The sequence below is a fragment of the Zootoca vivipara genome, chromosome 10, assembly GCF_965207765.1.
Source record: "Zootoca vivipara chromosome 10, rZooViv2.hap1.1, whole genome shotgun sequence".
NCBI lineage: Eukaryota > Metazoa > Chordata > Lepidosauria > Squamata > Lacertidae > Zootoca > Zootoca vivipara.
Genome location: NC_142593.1, coordinates 14669601 through 14690658, shown reverse-complemented (window position 1 = coordinate 14690658; position 21058 = coordinate 14669601). Strand labels below are relative to the sequence as shown.

General features: G+C 41.4%; 1 protein-coding gene across 3 annotated transcripts in view; it reads left to right on the top strand.

Annotated features, from left to right (window-relative positions):
- Nucleotides 1–20402, top strand: part of GRAMD2B (GRAM domain containing 2B) — a 58948-nt gene extending 38546 nt beyond the window's left edge. For all 3 annotated transcript variants that reach the window (XM_035099659.3, XM_035099658.3, XM_035099660.3), the window contains exons 2-14: nucleotides 5360–5482; nucleotides 6892–6979; nucleotides 7733–7799; nucleotides 8224–8327; nucleotides 9207–9302; nucleotides 10318–10389; nucleotides 10478–10558; nucleotides 11992–12103; nucleotides 13459–13581; nucleotides 14693–14783; nucleotides 15688–15792; nucleotides 16215–16308; nucleotides 18204–20402. In XM_035099659.3, the coding sequence (XP_034955550.1) occupies nucleotides 5360–5482; nucleotides 6892–6979; nucleotides 7733–7799; nucleotides 8224–8327; nucleotides 9207–9302; nucleotides 10318–10389; nucleotides 10478–10558; nucleotides 11992–12103; nucleotides 13459–13581; nucleotides 14693–14783; nucleotides 15688–15792; nucleotides 16215–16308; nucleotides 18204–18245 (1198 nt within the window). In that variant the 3' untranslated portion in view covers nucleotides 18246–20402. The remainder of the gene's footprint in view (nucleotides 1–5359; nucleotides 5483–6891; nucleotides 6980–7732; nucleotides 7800–8223; nucleotides 8328–9206; nucleotides 9303–10317; nucleotides 10390–10477; nucleotides 10559–11991; nucleotides 12104–13458; nucleotides 13582–14692; nucleotides 14784–15687; nucleotides 15793–16214; nucleotides 16309–18203) is intronic.
- Nucleotides 20403–21058: the final 656 nt, after the last annotated feature.

Below are 21058 nucleotides of genomic sequence, written 5' to 3'. Positions count from 1 at the left end.
CTAGACTGTACAAAGATGTGCTTTAAAAAATTTCTTAATCCTGATATTGACTGATTAGGTGTTAGCTAGCTGCTAGCAGAAGGTCAAGGAAATTTCATGGGGAGAATCCATGGGTGGGAGGAAGGGCCTTCCCCTTCAAGATTCTGCCCTCAACCTTGCTCATCCCTTTCCCTTCATTGCTTGCTCTTTACTCCATCCCTTCCCCTGAGAAACTTTAGGCTGCTACAAAGGAGCAGGGATGGAGAACCTCTCACCCCAAGCCACAGGCCTCACTGGTCTTGCTTCACACCCTCCTGGGCTGGAATGCATCATTGCACTCTGATAATGACTCTTGCTTCCCTGGACAGAGGATAGAGAGGTGTGTGTAGAAACTAGTCCACTACACAGGGGTAAAATTTAAATTCATTGCTCCACCCCTTTCTTTCTTGTACCACCCACCATGTGAATGTGGCTCTAAGAAGGGAATAGAGCTCCTTTTAATATGCACTTTAAGCTGCTTGCATTCCCATTTAAGTAGCGTCATCCACATGACATCGCCCTCAAAGAGCCCCTGTCCCATTGGTTCCCCCCTGTAAATTCAGGTTTCTCCATTCCAGGGGTAATCCAATACATTTTGAAAAATATTTCCAAACTGCTTCATCGACAGTGGATGCATTGCCTTGATTTTCCCCCTTGGGGGTGGATCAACAATCTGTTTTTGCTAGTTTCATTCCCACGCTCCCTACACACACACCCCAATGCCAACTGAGTTCCGGCAGTGGTACCTATTTCTTGCAAGGTCTGCCATGGGAGTGCAGGATTAAAGCAGTTAGATTTGTGCATTAGAGGAAAACTGGAAAACGGTGCTTTCTTGAGATCTCCCTGCTTTTTTAATCGATTTAACTGTATATTACTACTAGTGTATTTCAGCCCGTTTAATAACGGGCGCTAGAACATCCTGGGGTTCGGAGAAGCGCTTGTGCAGCGCTTCTCCGAACCCTGGGACCTGTCCTTGCTGTCGGCGGCAGGGGGACAGGAACGGAGGAGGAGAAAGCGCTGCGTTCTCCTCCTCCGTTCCTCTCCCGCAGCCGCTGACAGGAAGAAGACATCCCAGGGTTCGGAGAAGCGCTTGCACAGCGCTTCTCCGAACCCTGGGACCTGTCCTTGCTGTCGGCGGCAGGGGGACAGGAACGGAGGAGGAGAAAGCGCTGTGTTCTCCTCCTCCGTTCCTCTCCCGCAGCCGCCGACAGGAAGAAGACATCCCAGGGTTCGGAGAAGCGCTTGCGCAGCGCTTCTCCGAACCCTGGGACCTGTCCTTGCTGTCGGCGGCAGGGGGACAGGAACGGAGGAGGAGAAAGCGCTGCGTTCTCCTCCTCCGTTCCTCTCCCCCAGCCGCCGACAGGAAGGACGCGAGCACTCTCCCCCCCCCTGCCTCCAACCGCCGCTCCTCACGGCCAGGGAGGGTTGTGAGGAGGCCTTCGCCAGCCTCCACCCTCGCTGACGTGCCCTGCAGTGAGGCGGTGTCCGGCGGGAGCGGCGGTTGGAGGAGGCAGAGGAGGGGGAGAGTGCGCGCGCGCAGTCTCTGCTGTCCAATCCCTGTATCCCTGGGGCACATGCGCAGTACCCCAGGGACACACGGGACAGCTTGGACGCAGGGACAACTTGCACATTATTATATAGGATATTGATTTCTCCCACAGGCATCTTCCTGTTTTGGAATGGGAAATACCTGTCATTTCAGAATTTAACATAGTGTATGCGTAGAAGCTAGTATTGGATTGGGAATTCCTGGATGTGTGTTACTGTGCCATTCCTGGGCAGACACAATTTTTCAGCTAATTCTTATGTTCATGCCCTGGTTGTGCAAAATTAACACATTCAAACCAACAGATTGTAAGGGGCAGACGAAGACAAAAGGGAATAGCTACTGGTCTGGACAGGATCAAGCAGGTTTGATCTTCAACTTCAATTTGACTAATGAGGTCAAATTCAAAGGGAGAAAATGTGGATTCCAGCAAGTGTACACAAGCCCTTAAGCAGCAACATCCTAGGCTTTGCGCTATGACATCCAATAAATTCTATTCAGTGACTTCATTGCTTCTGCATCACTATGCATCAGCAGAAAAAGTTTAGAGATAGGTCAAAGGTGGGTAATAGCCTGCAGCACTCTCAAGCCAGTTCAAAGAGAGGTGTGGAAGGCAAAGCATTTTCAATGTAATTCTGGTTGTTTTACCAGAAGTCATAACTTCCTTTGTCCCTTCTATCATGTCATTTCTTCCAAATGTGAAGTGGACCAAGCAGATTCTTTAAAAATAGGAGCCAACACCCTAGCCTTGGTAACTACTTGTCTCCAGACTTTTTAGTTACTAATTCCAAAAAGTGGTACATTTACAGCCTTATATCACCTAATCATCCTGAAGCTGCAACAATAATTCCTAAATATGAACTTCTATCATATGGGAAACAAATGAAAACTTCTTAATACATAAAATATTTTTAAAAAACAGTCATTATTGAAATTGAAGCATTCTCTTAAAGTTGAAGCATTCTTTTTCACGGTGCATATCTTAAAATTACAGTATGTTTCCTATGATTTTTTTGTTCCCTTCTGTTGCATTACAAGCATTAAGCAAAAATCAAAATCTCAGTTCTGCTTTCTCATAATGCTAATGAAAATTATTGTCACAAAGTTCAGTTGAAGTCCCTGAAGAAGAAGCTACTCTGCAGCCCTTCAAAATAAAATAAACTTTTTTTTAATGACTTCAGTATAATGTAAGTCTAGCTCCAACCCATTCGGAAGGTCTCTAAAAAGCACAAACAAATTGGATGTGATTGGGGCTATCATGTTTTAAGACATTTTTATCCTGTTTTCCAGTTATAAAATCAAATTGAAGGCAGCTTGCAATAAAAATATAAATCTCAAGATTTTTTTTTTAAAAAACACCACAACCCAAACCTAACAACACAACAAACATGCCACTGCTATGATTGACTCTTGGTGCAATCCTTTGTGCAGTTACAGATTAACCCAGGCATCCCCAAACTGCGGCCCTCCAGATGTTTTGGCCTACAACTCCCATGATCCCTAGCTAACAGGACCAGTGGTCGGGGAAGATGGGAATTGTAGTCCAAAACATCTGGAGGGCCATTTGGGAATGCCTGGATTAACCCCATTAAATTCAATATGGGGCTTGCTTTTGAATGAGTAAGAAGACTAATTTTATTCACCTTAGAAAACATACTGTCTGAAGCAATGGCAATCATATTGTCTAGTGAGAATGAAAATATTCAGCTTTGACTTTGTACCATTTGGAACTTGGGTTACGAATCCCACAGCTGAAAGACAGTCTGCCAGTGAAACTGTTAAAGCTTTTCTATCTCAAGAGATCAGAAAGGGGAAAGAGAAAATGTAAAGAAGCTGCTTTTCAGTGACAGTTCTCATTCTCAACTGTTGGTTGTTTTATTCCTAGAGAATGAGAAACACTGAATCAATTTCTATTGGTAAAAAAGGATGCGAGCTGTCAAGTTACAGAGGACAGCACTCTATCATTTTTCATTGTCGTTGAGTGCAAGTATGATGAATTATTGAGCTTCAGCTCTTTTGTTGAAGGGAACTTGACTCAGTGTACCTAAATGAAAATGTTAGGGAGGCAGAGACGCATGGGTTGGTTGGTTTTTTGTCCCTGTTGGTTGAATTGACCACCCTGACTGTGAAAAGAGTGACCATTTGAAAGCCGTAAGTGAGCAGAACCTGCCAAAGTTCATTTAATCATAACTCAGAAAAATGTAACATGCTCCATTTTAGCATGTCTCTTTACCAGTCACTAAAGCACGTCAAAATGCAAGTAGATAAATAGGAACCCCTACAGCGGGAAGGTAAACGGTGTTTCCGTGTGCTGCTCTGCTTCGCCAGAAGCAGCTTTGTCATGCTGGCCACATGACCTGGAAGCTGTACACCGGCTCCCTCGGCCAATAACGTGAGATGAGCACCGCAACCCTAGAGTTGGTCATGACTGGACCTAATGGTCAGGGGTCCCTTTACCTTTAAAGCAGAATTATTCAAGCTTGGTCCCCAGATATTGTTGAACTGCAGTTTCCATCATCCCCAGCCAGTTTAGCCAGTGATCAGAGATGATGGGAGTTATAGTTCTAACATTTGAGGACCCAAAGTTGAAGAAGGCTGTACTTAAGGATGCATTCCTGAGCATGCTTTTTGGAAGTAGGCTCCACTAAAAGCAATGAGGCTTGCTTCCGTGTAAATAAATGCATTAGCACTGAGCATAGTGCATATCCCAAGCTTTTTGCTGCCTTAAGTGAGCTTCAGTCTGGATCTGCTCCTTCCATCCTTCAAATTAGTAAACTGATTATATGCTGCAGACTTAGTGAGGCGGCTATCTCTTCTCTGATCTTTGCTGGGAATTGCAACCGGCAGCTCATGTTGCTTGGGACAGATACAATATTTGTTCACTACACTAGCAAAACAAAGTCGTCTTATTTCAACACACCCAGTACCTTGCTTTATTTGTCTTTCCACAAGTCATTTTACCTTCCATCCTGCTTGTACTGGCAATATTCACACACAACAAACTCCAGAATGTTTTCTTTACAGATATACAGACAGTGGTCTTTCTGCTATGATAGCATACTGTGACTTCTAAGGCTATTGTTCTAGCACTTGCCCTGCCAAGGTGGCACCATGGGGGGGGGGGGTGATAGATGAAAGCAGGGATTGGTGTCTTGAGTTCTGCAGCAGGAGGGGGCACTATTTAGTTTCTGCTTCAGGCAGCAAAATGTATTGGGCTGGCCTTGTCCCTGTTTTTTTGTCTTACATCCAAGAATAACTGTTGTCTTCAGTGCAGCAGCAGACAAAAAAATCCTACTGCATGCTTCCCAATAAGCATATTTATATTTCACAATGATGGCCCCATTCCACGTTTCTTTTTGAACATCCCGTTGATTTCAACTGGGTTATGCCCAACTAAAATATGATTAGGTCTGCAGCATTAGATAACATTGATATTTTAGATTATATAAATATTTAAAAGTGCTTCGGATCATAGAACCAGAGTAGATCAAAGGTGGCAGGAGCAAATCTCCACAGTGATAAGTAGCAGTGCAAAGTTCCAGCTAGCAACAAGAGAACTGAACTAGCTGATGTGTACATACTGCAGTTGGTATAAAAATGTTACATTTGTTATGAAAGCATGGTGCAAAATCCTAACTAGATAAACAGGCAGGCAGGTGCACAATTTCAGTATTAGATTTTAGGGTGATGGGTCGGGATTTGCTTTGTTTTTTAAAGTTTGCTTTTAAAATGTAGAAGGCTTGGAATTTAAGGAATTATGCAGTGGCACTGATGATAAATGTCATTTTCCTGCAGTTCAGAAAGTGAAAATGGGGCAGAAGAAAAAAAGAAGAGCGGGAAAGCATATCCTGGGCTGTCACAGACATCACCAAGTGATCTTGAATGTTTTGAAGACCAGAAGAAGGTTATAACTTCACGGTAATAAAGAATCCAAATATACAAACTTTACAATAGTGTAACTTCCAGAGAAAGCTGTTAAACACACAGTTCCAGAGAATGTTGCTTTTGAAGTCTCATTTCGACCACTGCCAATGCGGTGTGGGGCTTAGGAGAGGTTGAAAGGCTGGTCCAGATGGCTACCAGATCCAGACTCTGGCCACTGGTTACCTGTCCCTGCTGCAAACTGTGGTAAATAGAGATGAGTGGAGGGTCCCTAACTAACCACAGACACCCCCCTTCCTCTCAGTTATTAAACATCTGGTTTTAATTCTCTTGAACACATAAACAAACCTGAAATTGATATAATATGAGTAACCAGTGAGTCTCAATCTATAAATAATCTTCAGCTTCTCACTTAATTCTGCAAAGTCGTAGCTTAGTAATTAGAAACAAGGGTAATAATGCCATACAAATCTGGAAATAGGATTTAGCATTTTGCCAGTTGGTGAGAGATATTCATGTTCTGGGTTCTTAACATAAGATCTCAGTGGATGATAGCTCTTCAGTTTGTCCTATCATAAGCTGGGCCAAAATTCCATACTGCACCTATGTAATAATATATGTGTGCCATTACCATAATTATCTTTCTGTATATCCATTTTGGATATCATTTCACAACATGGTCATCAGCATAGTTTTTGTAAATGCGTTCCTCCCTGCCCAATTTATATTTCCTTCCTTCTCTACGTGCAGCTACACTCATCCTCAATCTGCTCCCTGATGGAAGAACCTCCATTATGGATGGAGCAACTAACTTTCTTCCCCTCCAGATGAGATAAATACCAGGGCAGAACTAAACCTAAACCTATTCCTGTGCATCATTAATGGCAATAAGGGACCATTATCAGTTAATGAGGGCTCTGGGTTTGAATTCATTTGAACTCATATGATGAATGTTGCCTGTGTAAAGGAAGAGTCTTCAGTCATAGGCTTGGCATGACCTGGTGTCCAGTCTCCCCAGCACACCATAGGCCACATTGTACTTCAGTGGTGGATTCCTTAAAATGTGTCATTTACATGCATGGTTCTTGTGACTGAGCAGGTGTTTGCAAAGCTTCCAGTAGTAGTCATTTGAAAACTTCAAAATAAGCATATTGGCTCCAGATCTACCTACTATTTCTCTGGATTTATTTATTTTTAAAGTGTGGTGAACACGAGTATCAAAAGTGAGCTGATTATGTAAAAGAACTCTCCCTGAGACCCTTAAGGCAAGGGTAAGGTGTTGTTGGACTCCAGTTCTCATCAGCTCCAGCCAGCATGGTCATTGGTCAAGAATGGTAACAGGCTCCCTATCCCTGCAGCAGAAATGCTGCCTGTGAGCTTTTAAAAAAAAGAAAACCCTCATTTTAAAAACTGTGTTAAATGCATGGGATGTTGCCTTGCTCTAGGTCAAAGACAATTGTGGATAATACCTTCTTGGCAACAGATGGCAAGAACATCTCAAAGCCCGAAAGGAAGAAGAGTGCCTCAAATCAGGTACTGGGGAGAATCCAAACCCTGCGGTCATCATCTGAGGCCTTTCTTCATGTGCCTCCACAAGAGGTCCGGAGGTTGACAACACAAGAGTGGGTCTTTTCTGTGGTGGCCCCGTTTGTGGAATGCTCTCCTCAAGGAGGTTCGCCTGGCACCATCATTACATATCTTTAATCTCCAGGCGAAAGTGTTTCCCTATAACCTAACCTTTGGCTGATTAAACATTCTTGTATGGGCTTTTAAATGTGTTTGGGGGCTTGGTTTGTTTTTATTTTACAATGTATTTTGTATTCCCATTTTATTTTGTTGTGAACTGCCCTGTGATCTTCTGATGAAGAGCAGTATTAATTTATTTTTATTTTTAATAAATATCCACTTTAGGCAAAGTGTATTGCATGTTTATGTTGGCTGTATTATTGTGCCAAACTACAATGATGACCTCAAGTATTTTTGGACCTTGGGCAAAGTATCAAAATAATTCTCCCTCAGACATACCAGTGGCATTTTGGACCTCTGACCCAATCGGTTTCCACTGCCACTGTTATCCATTGCCTGGGACTTCGGTCCCTTCCAATAATATTAGGGCCTCAATCTGTACCTCTGTTCCTGAATAGCATAATATAACCCCAGTTCCTACATCTTCTGCAGAAAAGGGACTTAACAGTTGCTTAATGCAAAGATAGACATCAGCTGGTATATATAGTAATGTTAATGTAGCAATAACCAAAATGTATCCATTTGTTTCCTCAACTTTAGTTTAAGGCAAATGCTCACTTTCACAAGCTGTTTCTGGATGTCCCAATTGATGAACCCTTGAGAAAAAGTAAGTTGAATGCCATATTTTTTCCTGTTTTGTTACATTGAATTTTCTGTCACACTAACCCTTTGGCATGCCTCAAAGTTTTTGCAAGGACTTCTATTACTAGCTAAAATATTAGTGAGAGATTTCTGGCCATTGACACGTGATTTTTGATATTTAGTTTTTGGTAGTCTCTTCTAGTTCATAGCCAAGATGTTTGCTTTTCCAAATATAATTCAACAACTATCTTGTATTGAGTAGCTTTCTCTTAATATCAGAGTTCAGCTACAAGAGATTTAGGATATGATCTAAGGCTATTTGACTTTTTCAGAGTGATTCCCCCTCCATGAATAACAGCATTTACATTTCATAGACAGTATTTAATACATTGCTTACAGCATTGCACAAGTGCAGCTGTTAGATAACATAGTACTTGTGACCCTTTCAGATTTCACCTGTGCATTACAAAAAGAAATATTGTACCAAGGGAAGCTATTCATATCGGAGAACTGGATTTGCTTCCATTCTAAGGTCTTCGGCAAAGACACTAAGGTAAACGAAGTCAAGTGTTATGATGCATTGGACTCAATGATTCTTGCTTAATTCTTTTTTTAATATGGTTGGGGGTGATGGTATAAATGTTAATGGAAACAATGGGACACTTGTAGAATTAGAAAATTAAAAAGGATCTGGTGGTTTCAACCCACAACCCTGGGTAAAATAATGTTGAATTTATTAATAGAAGTGACTATACCAATTGTTAATGCAGCATTAGGTAAAGGTAAAGGGACCCCTGACCGTTAGGTCCAGTCGCGAACAACTCTGGGGTTGCGGCGCTCATCTCGCTTTATTGGCTGAGGGAGCCGGCGTACAGCTTCCGGGTCATGTGGCCAGCATGACTAAGCCGCTTCTGGCGAACCAGAGCAACGCACGGAAACACTGTTTACCTTCCCGCCTGAGCGGTACCTATTTATCTACTTGCACTTTGATGTGCTTTCGAACTGCTAGGTGGGCAGGAGCTGGGACTGAGCAACAGGAGCTCACCCCATTGCGGGGATTTGAACCGCCAACCTAGGCTCTGTGGTTTGTAGACCACAGCATTAGGTCTACAAAAAACCTCAAATCAGCTGCTGGTGGTAATGTAATTTGACTAGTCTTCTCAGTTCAAGATGTGTCTCTCTGGAGAAGCTGAGTTAATGAATCAGCAAACTGCTTCCCTTCTAAGCAAGGGTTTAATTGGAGATGGAGCAGGTTGTGACTTGCATGTTTAGTTGTATATCTCAAGTATCTCAGGAAGCAGATGTCAGCTGCTTTGTGACACGTGTATGCAAGAACCAGCTTTCTCGCAATGGGTTATTTCTCAGTAACTGAAAACTACAGGATCCAAGTTACCATCTTTATACTCTAATAACTGATATGATCTCATTTCAGATTAGTATACCTGTGTTGTCTGTGACACTGATAAAGAAAACTAAGACCGCCCTTCTAGTGCCAAATGCCCTGGTCATAACAACAGTCTCTGATAGGGTAAGTGCACATTTTGGAAGAAGCTTCTTAGCACCTTTTAATTCCCCATTTTGTTTTGTTTTTCCTCCCTTTTCCCTGTTCTTCTCCATTAGCTGTTGATCTTGTTAATTGGCTGTCCTGGTTTTTATTGAAGGTTAGATTTTTACTTATTTTTTATTATTATCGCTGCATTTATACAGAAAAGAACAGCAAGATCTAACTTGGACTAAAACAAAATAAAATAAACACACGGCTTGCTCTTCATCCCCTCATGTTTTTACCCATCCTTAGCCCATTACTGGAAACATCAGGGAGCAGTTGCCAAGAGAATATCTGGAACTCTTAACACAAAAGAAGTGTTTTCACCAAGCAAAAATGTTCCTCTTTCACTAGGCCTTCAGCTGATTGACATCTGTTACCCTTTTAAATTGTGTTGTGGGGGGGGTTAATTGGGTTGTTTTTATTATGTATTTTCTGTTTTTTATATTGTGACTATGTTGTGAGATCTACGGGTATAGGACAGTGTACAGATTTAATAAATAATAAAATTTAAAAGACCCTGAACCAATGTTGTGGGAAGAGTAACACTCCCCCTGTAATGCAGAGATTTACAACAGGTGGTCCCTCGGCAAAATCCAGCCACCCAAGAGCCGTTCTCTGCTGTTGTCTAACGAAGATACATAGTTTTCGGTCTATGTGGTATGGTGGTGGCTGGGGCCCTCAGGAATGCAAGCATGTCAACTTAATCAGTGGTAATAGATATACAGGCCTATTTTGCCCCTCCAAGTATGTCTAGGAAAACTAGCTGTTGGGCAGGCTTATCTGAGTGTGATATGCTAGTAGTGGTCAGCTTGTAGGGGGAACTCAATACTGACAGCATCAATCTTGGATACACATGATCAAGGCAGATGATTAAAAAGTAGCTTGTCATGTTGGATGACACACAATGCCTTTTATGTGCCTTTGTTCTTAGCTAAAGCAAGCTATGGCAGTCTCCCCAAATGCTGAATAATAATTTTGGTGGTTTTCTTTTCAGTACATTTTTGTGTCCTTTCTGTCCAGAGACACCGCTTACAAACTATTAAAATCAGTTTGTCAACATCTAGAGGTGAGTGAAAACCTTTTTCAGGTGTGTCTGTGTGTGTTCTCAGTATTGGTAGTTGATCAAATGGTATCATTTTAAAATGTGTTTTCAGGATGATAGTGTTGGCAACAGTCCCAGTCTTCCTTCTCCAGAAAATAGCTTCCGGGCAAATCGCCCGACAACTTTACCACTGGTAAGTTTTGTTTTTTTAATAAAACTGATGAGGAACAATATGGAATGGATATGAGCCAATATAATTTTCAGTAATAAGATTATTGTTTTGAGATAGTATTGGAAGCTTTGTAAGAAATTCCTTGCTCCAATTCTGGCATGGACCAGCCTTTGCCAACCTGCTGTTCTTCAGACATTTCAAACTACAACTCTCATCAATCCCAGCCAGAACAATCTGGCTGGGGCTGATGGGAATTGTAGTCAGAAACATCTGGAGGGCAGTGAGCTGACAAAGGCATTAATTTCATGCATGATGCACACCCGCATGTACATGCTGAACTTGATGTTATTAAGATTGTTGAAGACTTGATGTCATTATGATTACTGAAAGCTCACTGCAATCAAATGCTTCACCAATTGCTTACTTGTAAAGCTCCCTGGTCAACCTCTGGCAAGTCACTAGAGCTCTATTCCAACATTCATCATGAGTAACTTGTACAGAGATTTGAAAAGAACAGCTGTTCATGCATAGGCTTCCATATGATTGATACCAGTCCACAGTCTTGATTGCACAGACAAGTAGATGCTCACAGAGAGACTTCCCCTTTCAGATGTCATTGTCAGCATGTGGACATCAAAGATACACCCTTATTCATGAATTCAATGTGGCGTATCAAATGTAGATGCATTTTCCCCTTAAATGAGCTAATCAGTGTTTTATATATTTCAGTAAGGTGGATCACACTTTTTAAGAGCTAGTTCTGCTCTTTTCCCAGGCAAACAGGTTTTAAGCTTGAGGTTTACATCAATATCTTCAGATGTCAAAGCAATAATTACTCAGAATTTTCAGTCTCCATATAAATTGAGTAGAAAGCTATCATAGATCTCTCACCATGGCCTGCTTCTCAAGACATAGGTTTCCAGGACCACACAAAAATGTGGATTCCTGGAGAAAAGCTTGCAGCCACTTTCCCCCTCCCCAGTCCTTGTTTTACTTCTGTGGTGCCCTGAAATAAGCCCAGGTGTGGCTTAATGGGTCGTCTGAACCCAGGCTTGTGGTTGGTGAAAAGAGAGCTTAACCAAAAAGCCCTGGTTTAGGCAACAAGCTAAGCCAATTGTAAGAGAAGTGTAACTTCTGGTACATTTGTACTAAGAGGTTAAATAAATCTGTTCAAGCTCTGGAATCCTGTCCAACTGTATTCCAAGAGTTTCAGGTGAATTAAGTTATTTGAAAACTAGATTAGATTGAGAGAACTTGACTTGACAGATCAAAATCTTTGTGGAACTGCAACCAAAGTTTTCTATTTTCTACTGTGCCACATTAGATACGCTTAATATTTGTTACTATTGTGATGTCATTGATCCATATTACTGAAAGTGACAGTTGGGGGGGTGGCAGAATATTGAACAGACTGTTAATTCTTAACTAACATTTCTGGTGTATCTTTTCTTCAGGATTTCAATGAAGATTTTTCTGAACTGGATGGCATCATCCAACAGCGCAGACAAGAGATGGAAGAATCCAGCAGCACTGGTTCTCAAACTCCAGAACTGGAACCCTTCCAAGGTTTGAATAATAAACCGTTTCTGTACTATCCAGAAGCAGAAACTGCAGCCTTTTATCTAGGAATTTAAAGCACTTTCCCAGAGGCTACATACACTCTGTACATTTATAGCTCATTACTTCCTCCAAAGAGTCCTGGGAACTGTGCTTTATTAAGAGTGCTTGAAATTATAGCTCTGTGACGGGTAAACTGCATTTCCCAGGTTCCTTTTGGAAATGCCATGTGCTTTAAATATACTTTAAAAGTATGGTGTGCATGCAGCCAAAGAGGGGGAAATGTGGTTGTTGCTTATGTTGTACGTTTTAATGTGCAAAAAGCTTTAAATTCTTTGTAGTGGTTTCAAGACATATGTAAGACCTGTCCATATAATGCCTGGTTTTTATTGTATGGAGGGAAGGGGTCAGGCACAGTTTGACACATATTGGCACTTGTCCAAGAGAATTAATAGGTTAGTCCCAACATGTTTTGTGTAAAATCACACTGTGGATGAAGTATTAGCTATTCAGTAGCACCAAAGGAACATAATTGTGTGAAGCCTCATCTTGAGGTTGCAAATTCATTTTTCGGGCACTTAGGCCAAATCAATGCCTTCTCAACATATTCATGCTGATCAGGAACACTGGAAGTTTCTTTATACCATGTCAAACCATTGGTTCTTGTCTGCATAATGACTAGCAGTAGATCTCCAGTTACAGGTAGGTAGCCATGTTGGTCTGCCGTAGTCGAAACAAAATAAAAAAGATTCCTTCCAGTAGCACCTTGGAGACCAACTAAGTAGATCTCCAGATTTCTGCCAGGTCCTTTCCCAACCCTGCTTGGAGACACCAGGGATTGAACTTGGGACCATACAAAACATGTACACTATACTGAGTTACAGTCCACTTCTTGTCAGTGTTTTGATCAAACACCTTCATACTTTTTGAAGCCACCACCATCGGACATCTCCTCTCTTCCCACCCGCCACAAACATGCAGAATCCAGGCAAACCATTTTTGCCTCTTGGAATCCTGTGATAAAGTATTAATCAGACTACTCTAAAATCTTAATCAATCTGGCTGTTAAGCATCTGCTCCATTGTTCTAACAATCACAAAAATCATGGATGTAAGACACATCCTACTGAAATGAGGCTAACTTCACAATAATGTTTATGCACCTGCATTGCACTTTGTGGTGTTATGCAATGCCTTAAGTTGTTCATAGTGTTGTCGGACTACAACTCTCTTTATGCCTGATAATTGGCCATGCTGGCTGGGAATGATGGGAATTGTCATCTGATAACATCTGGAGTACACCGCATTGGATATCCCAATACTGCATGCATTTGTTTTTAGTTTGAAATGCTTGTTCTTCAACAGATTACCATGTTGTTGAGACCCAGACTCATCTGAAAACCTCCAGAGTGGAGTCAAAGGCTGTCCATACAGATGTTAAGGCTAAATGTTTGTGTGATGATAAAATCAGGAATCTTCCAAGAAATGGTAAATAGAGCAAATCCCCATTTCAAGCTGGTGTTGCGGGCTAGGCTGATAGATCCAGGCAGGGTTGGATTCCAGCAATTAAAAATGACCGTGGGTTGAATCCAGAAATGGCCTTCTATATGTGGAAAGTATCTTCTGCTCACAGAGAGGCTCCCTATATTACACATTGTGCAGAACACTGGGAGTGAAAAGTGAAATTACTTCTGCAGGTATTCTTCTACTTGTGCAATAACTTATGCAACCTCTTGCCCAAGCAGAAGCCAGAGAACTGCTACAGAATCTACCTCTGATAGCACTAACTCATATGAAAGTATTTGTCAAACAAAGCTAGCAGCTGCTTCTCTTCTGCTCACAGTGGCAAAAGAAAATATGTATACAGACTTTCACAGTTTTATTTGATCTTAATTTTTGAGGCAAAATTCTGGAAAGATGCAGGAGATGATCACATATGCAAACCTCCTGGTAGAATGTGGCATATGAAGCAGAAAGGTGAAAATCAGCATTTCGTTAGGGAGAATGCCTGTTGTGGGTAGGAAGTGAGGAAGGCATGGGCCAAGACTGCACCCATAATTGGAAACTTCTCCCAGCTATGTGTTCCTTTGGTTTACAGCTGGAGTCTACTTATGACACCAGATCTTGCTCTGTGCAGGTTCTGCTCCATGTAGCACAATCATAGCCTTGCATAGTTCTAGAATTCCTCTCTTTGCCCCACTATTCTGAATAATATCCCATTCAGGTCAACTTACAATTTGAAATGCTCTCTTATATATGGCTGAGAACATTAGCTCATCAGTCTATTAGCCACATATTTAAGCTGTATATTTTAATCAAGGCTTCCTTAGGTATAGTGGTGCCCAGTGCTGATGGTTTAACTCTAAACAATGTGCTCAGTTGATTTAGAGCATAATCATATTGCATAATAGACCAAGCCAGTTACCCTTCATTAAGTGGCCTCAGAGCATAACCTGAATTAACGTATTGTAATATTTTTAATTAGTGAGGAAGGAACAACAACTTGCACCCTATAGTCATTTGGCAGTTGTTGTCTTATGGAGTGTGTCTGGTCGTATCGTTTTCAGATTCTTCAATAAATATTTTATTCTTCTCATAGTTCCTCCTCCTAGAATCCTTGGAGTCCTTTACAGAGTGAATTACCAGAAGTTTTTGACTGTGAACCACATACTTATTCTCTATGCAATTCTGTAAGTATATATAACCCATTCCCCAAACTGCAAGGTTGCAAAATCAAGACTCTGGGAAACTTTGCTGACATAAATCTGGGGTGCTTTCAGAATGCTGGGCTTCCTGTGGCTAAATAAACGGCTTGGACATTCTTTCCCCCCCTTATTAGCTCCACACCAGTAAAGAACCTGAATATGTTCCACAGTACAAATTTCCAATGGGGAAAATGGAAGCAAAAAATGTGTGACCTTTATAAATTGCTCAGAATTGTGTTATAGGGATAATAGGCTTATGCGTTTTTTCTAAAAGCATTTTGCCAGACTCCTGGAGGCTAACTGAAAGAAGACTGAGAGATATTTTAAAAGACCATGGGTGAATTGAAACGGCCAACAACATTGCAAACTAGGTTGCATATATGTAGGTTGGTGGAGTAGACAGCAGTAGAACTTCACTGTATACATTCTGCTGTATTCTGGGGTGATATCAGCTGGTTCCCTGGCTGCAGCAAGCAATGGAGAGTTAAGCACCACTGGATCTTTTAAATAAGGCATAGCCACCTTGCTACCCTCCTGGTGTCACTGGACTACGACTCCCATCATTCTTGACCATTGACTGTGCTCGCTAGAGCTGATGGGAGTTCTAGTCCAACATTATAGTTTGAAGGACCCCACATTAGCAACCTCGGTTGTAAAGGGTGAAGATCTGGATGAGTATATATTACCAAATGAGGAGAAATACCTGCAATGTCACTCTGAAAGTCTTTTTGCACAATTGACCTTTGCTGTCTGAGGCACATCAGCTTAATGGGGTGGAAATTTAACTGTTAAATTCCTAATAATGTTACATGGCTAAATGAATGTAACAGCAATTCGGTGTGTGGTGATCAAGTGTGGTTTTTTTGTCCTCAATCCACCTCTCCTACAGTGTTTGTGTACTCATTTGCTCGACTTTCTACATGAGATATAAAATCTACATTCTGGAAGAGCAGCTTGGCACCATGGCTTCCTTTGTGGATTCACATACCCATGCGTAAGAATGATTTTGTTGTTTGAATCTTCTTTATCTTTCCATTTTTTTACTATTATAGTCCTGCTAGACCTAGCTTCATCATCATCTATCCCATAGTTTCTCCCCTGGAGTTAAGTTTTCATTCTGTTCTTCAAACAGTCATTTTAAATCTGAAGTCTTTCATGAGAGTAATTCCCATTACATTTAATAGGAGTTTTTCCTGAGTAGACATGTATAGGATTGCATGTGCATAGTGCACACTATTTCGGCGTTTTGGTCCTTAACTGACATGAGGTAAAACTAAAATTTAATCCAGTGCTTTATTTCTGTACATTCTCATTCTAGTTGCTTACCTCACTATCTCACAAAACTCCAGACATCTCCTTTGTGCATTTTTAAATTGTCTTCTGCTTCCCTTTCCCCACATTTACTCTCCATTTCAGATATCCAATAAAAGAAGGTCTAGGATCTCAACTGCCTCTTAACATTGTTGGTCTCTCTGAGGAGCTAACAGCTAATCTTATCAAACTGGAAAAGGTGACTAATAGAGAACTGTGTAACTAAGAATTGCTGTTTTTTTAAAAAAAAATCTCAAGGTAGCCATACCTTCCAAGTCCTAGAAGAGGGATGGGGAACCTGTGATGTTGGACTCCAACTTCCATCAGCCCCAGGCAGCGTGGCTAACAATTGGGGATGATGATGGGAGCTGTTATCCAACATCTGGTGGGCAAATGGTTCCCCATTCCTATCCTAAGAAAACAGCTGCTGGTATGTATGAGCATGGAAAGTGAAGTTAATGTTTATAAGGGTGGCATGGTGCTTAACAACCATTCCCAAACTCTTAGCACTGCTTTTGTGCCAGCCCTTTTGGCAAAGTAGTGGGGGAAATTCCTACCTGAAGGTTAGGGGAACTGGATCCGCAGGCTACTTTGACAGGTGGTAGGGCTGCCTACGTGTCAGGCGCCTGATCTCACCATGACAGGCAAAGCGTTTCCTTTGCTTATATGTCTTGATTTCAAACCATGGTGGTCAAAGGGAATATGAAACTGAATTGTGCAAAGGAATCCGGGGTTGCAAGTCTCACTTTTTCCCAGAATTGGCTGCACATAGCAGCTCCGAGTGGCACTAATCCCAGTGGAGCTTGCATTTGGTGCCAACTTTAAACTGTGGCAGATACAAGCCCTGCTTGACAAGGAACAATCTCAGGTGCACTTTAAGATGGCTAGATTTGCATCCTTACCTGTCACACACCTGCCCTAGCTCCAACAGCTCACAGGAGTTTTATTTACAAATAATTTTCATAATTTCTTATGGCTCACTATAAAAGGGTTCTTTGTGGGAATGATTTTGCATTAGCAAAACGCAACATAAGACTTCCACAGAGCTTCTAATCATTATCATGGCACTGAGGCTTCTATGGAGGACAGAAATTTTGCCCTTGTGGACAGCTGGAACAGAACATGTTAAGCCCTTTTGCAATGTGCAAATGAACCCTTCATATTTATATGACAAACTGCAAAGCCTGCCTTTCTACTTAAAAGAAAAGCCTTAATCAGTCACTCTGTTTCCCAAACAATGTATTTCCAATGGACAGGGGCTTGATTTCTGCCATTTGTTATTAGGAGATTTGCTTATCTAGTTTCCTGCTCCCTGCAGATGGTACCCATTCAGGTTCATTTGCAGATGGTACCCATTCAGGTTCATTTGCTAACAGTCAAAACAAATGAACTTGCTAACCTCTACCAGGGAGATTGAACGGAGCCTAAAACTAGGTACGGAGGCCCCTTCACACTGCACTGTACAAATCTCTGTACAATCAAGTTAATTCAGACCAAGAGGGTTTTTCCCTGAGTACTTTTCTATTTGGTATTGTACTTCCCCAAGAATAGTTCCACATCCAAAATTCAAAAAGTTGGGTGATGACGTGGTTCAGAAAGCACAGAACATGTCTATTTGTTCCTGCTTTTCTGCAATGTGTTTGCTAGTATAGAGGCAATAGACCAGAGATGGGGAGGCTGTGGCCCTTGAGATGTTGCTGACTCTGCTTCCATCAGCCCAAGCCAGCAGGACTAGTGGTGAGTTGCAGCATCTCAAAGGCCACAGGTTTGTCACCCCTGAAACAGACAACTGAAACCTCCTAAGGCAGGCATCTTCAAACTGTGGCCCTCCAGATGTTTTGGCCTACAACTCCCATGATCCCTAGCTAACGGGACCAGTGGTCAGAGATGATGGGAATTGTAGTCCAAAACATCTGGAGGGCCGAAGTTTGGTGATATCTGTCCTAAGGTATTTCTGTTCCCCATCAACAAATACTCATCACACAAAGATGAGAAGAATCTTCATATATGACACTGGGCTGTTCATCTGTTGTACAAGTGGCTGCAAGTTTTATCCAAATCCTTTTCATTTGTATTTTTCTTTCCTTATTAAAGATCCAAAGCAATTTACAAAAGCTACTTGAAGATGGCGAATGAATTGCCAGGTACCTTCATTCGTACTTCGTTTTCTTCCTGATAAGCAACTCTAAATGTGACATCAGACTCTGCAGGCCAGGGTGTTATGTCCTTCAACTGACTCCAAAAACTTCACTCTCTACTTGACCGTGGAAGTTTGAATCTGTGCAATAAAGTGTCTCTATTCAGAGGATGATGCCTTTCTATTACCTATAACGTTGTGAATAACTGGGAAGACTGATCTTGGTGCTTTGTTATATTACTTAAATCCACAGTAATTCTATTTTCATTGTGTGACTTTCAGACTTAATATTGTGTGACTAAGAGTAATGCTTGGTGCAGATGTATCATTTGCTGTACAATCATGTCTGGCAAGTTATGTGTCTTTCACATGCATGTAATGCCCAGCTTGTTTCACTTTTCTTTTTTTGCCGAAACAGAAATTGGGCACTTGACCGACGTGTTAAGCAGGACCCAATGGGCTTCATTCTGTGAGGTGCTGAGCAAAACACCACTTTGCTCATGTTCTTCACTGGTAGGAGATGACACATTGCGTGCAGACTTGGCAAATGGCCCTATTCTGCATGTAATTCTGCTGTCAAAGAAATGTAGCAATGAGTAAAGTTTTTCTGGAAGAGCGTCCTTTGTTAATGGGCCACCCCCCAAGTCAGAATGTTCTTGAAGGCTCATTAGCAAGGCTAATTGAAAAGCTGACAACCCTAGTTGCATAGGGTTGGTCCAGATGATGGATGGGTGCGTTAAACTAGCCCATAAATTTTACTGGAGCAGAAATATACCAGCAGAGTTTAGCCCAGTTAACTGGTCTGCAGATACCTAAATTAATAATTGCTTTCATGTTCTTAATTTCTATATTAGGATATCTGACATCTAATTACCGTATTTATTTTTGAAAATGCACTTGAAGTACTCCAAAACTGATGCAGTTCAATTAATAGCATATCATATCATATAAGTGGGATGTCAAACCCTTTGCCCTTATAGACACAATGGTGTCTGGATTGCCCCCAGGTGGAATAATTTATAAACTGGCTAAAGCTGCAGTACTAACTTTTGAGTAAGCACCAGTAATTTAAAAGGACTCCTGAGTAGGCATGGTTAAGATTGTACTGTAAATTGGCCGACTTGGATTTCAGTTTAGTCCCAAATGAAGGGGTGTTGTTGTTTTTTAATAAAAGAATCATATTGACTCTAGGTACATGTGTTATACTAGGTTTGGGGATTGCAATCTGTCATTTAATTGTGTTGCTTTCATTCACTCTATTGGAAGAATGGCTAGCTAGTGATTACAAATTCTCAAAGATGATGTGATGGTGTATAAATTCAATTATTATTATTAATAATAATAATGGTAACTCCATGGTATTTTAATTTACAATGGAACCATTATTTTTAGTGCTATGTTGGCAATTTCTTCTGCATTTATTCCAACCATTTCCCATCAATGTGAAAAGGAATTGCATTAGGACATTTCCAAATGGATGAAATAAATTTTGGTGAACTACTCTTGGGAAGGGTGCAGGGCTTTGGATGTGCTTACCTTACTTTCAAGGTGTTTGCAAGTGTCTTTCAGTCCGCAAACCATCTCAACACTAGTTTGCACTTCTGCAGCCTTCCTGGGTGCCTGCGCTTCAATTAAAGCCCACGATAAGACACAAAGTAAGTCCTCTCATGGGACTTTTTCAGATCAATAAGTTCAGGCAGCCAGGGAGGGAAGCTGCAGAGTGATGAAGAAATGTTCCCTGGGAATGAAAAAAATTTCTACATGCACCACCTTTAAAATTAGCTCAAAACCCTGTATTGACTGAAATTCTATAGAAATTTTCAAGTACCCTAAGAATAGGACAGAAAAACGGAAGCTTCTTTTACAGAGGAAACAAATTTTTGAGAAACTGAAGGACAGATAGCAACACAGCAACACTTTTTGCCACTAGAATATCCATAGCCCATATTCTGCATACCACTGTCTTCACGGTGCCTTACCAGTCAGAAACCTGGTAATTCATTAGTTTTGGCCAGATGAGTTGGTTCATATTAATATTATTTAAAATAACTCTGATCTATAAAATACAGAGTTTTGTTTACATAGTAGAGAGACTACCTTATCATTTCTGTGAAATGTAACTTATTCATTTTTAAAATAAACTTTCTAAAACTGCAGTGTGTGTGTGAGTATGTATTCAAGTGTGTCTGACCTGGAAGCTAATTCTGCACGTGGTTAGCTGATCACAATCTGAATATGAGACAGAAGGGTGATAATGGCTGCAAAACAAAAAAAGCGGCCAACAGGATCATAAACTGCTTTAAGAGAACCATAGTTTCCAAGGAAGGGGTATAACCTGTTCCACTTAATTCTGCTCATGCCATCTGAAGTACTGTGTCCAGTTCTGGCTGCCGTACTTTAAGAAGCATATTGACAAATAGGAATGGGTTCAGAGGAGGGCTCCGAGGGTGGTCAGCACTATGGAAAATGTTGAAGGCACAGAGAAGGCTTAGCTTGGAGAAGAGAGTGGGAATATGTTAGCAGCACTCTCCAAAAACCTAAAGGGCTGTCACATAGAAGAGGGCAAAGACTTGCCGTCTGCTGCCCCCAAGGACAGGACTAGATCTACCAGTAAGAGGCTTAAGTTACAGGAGGATGGATTTCTACTGAAGCTTAGGAGAAACTTCTTCACGATAAGAGCAGTTCATCAATGGGTCCAGTCACCTAGGGAGGTGATGAGATTTCCCTCACAGCAAAGTGTTGAGTAGAGGATGAAGAGTCATCTAGGGATGCTTGAATTCTGAATTTCCTGTATTGAGCAGGGAGTTGGACA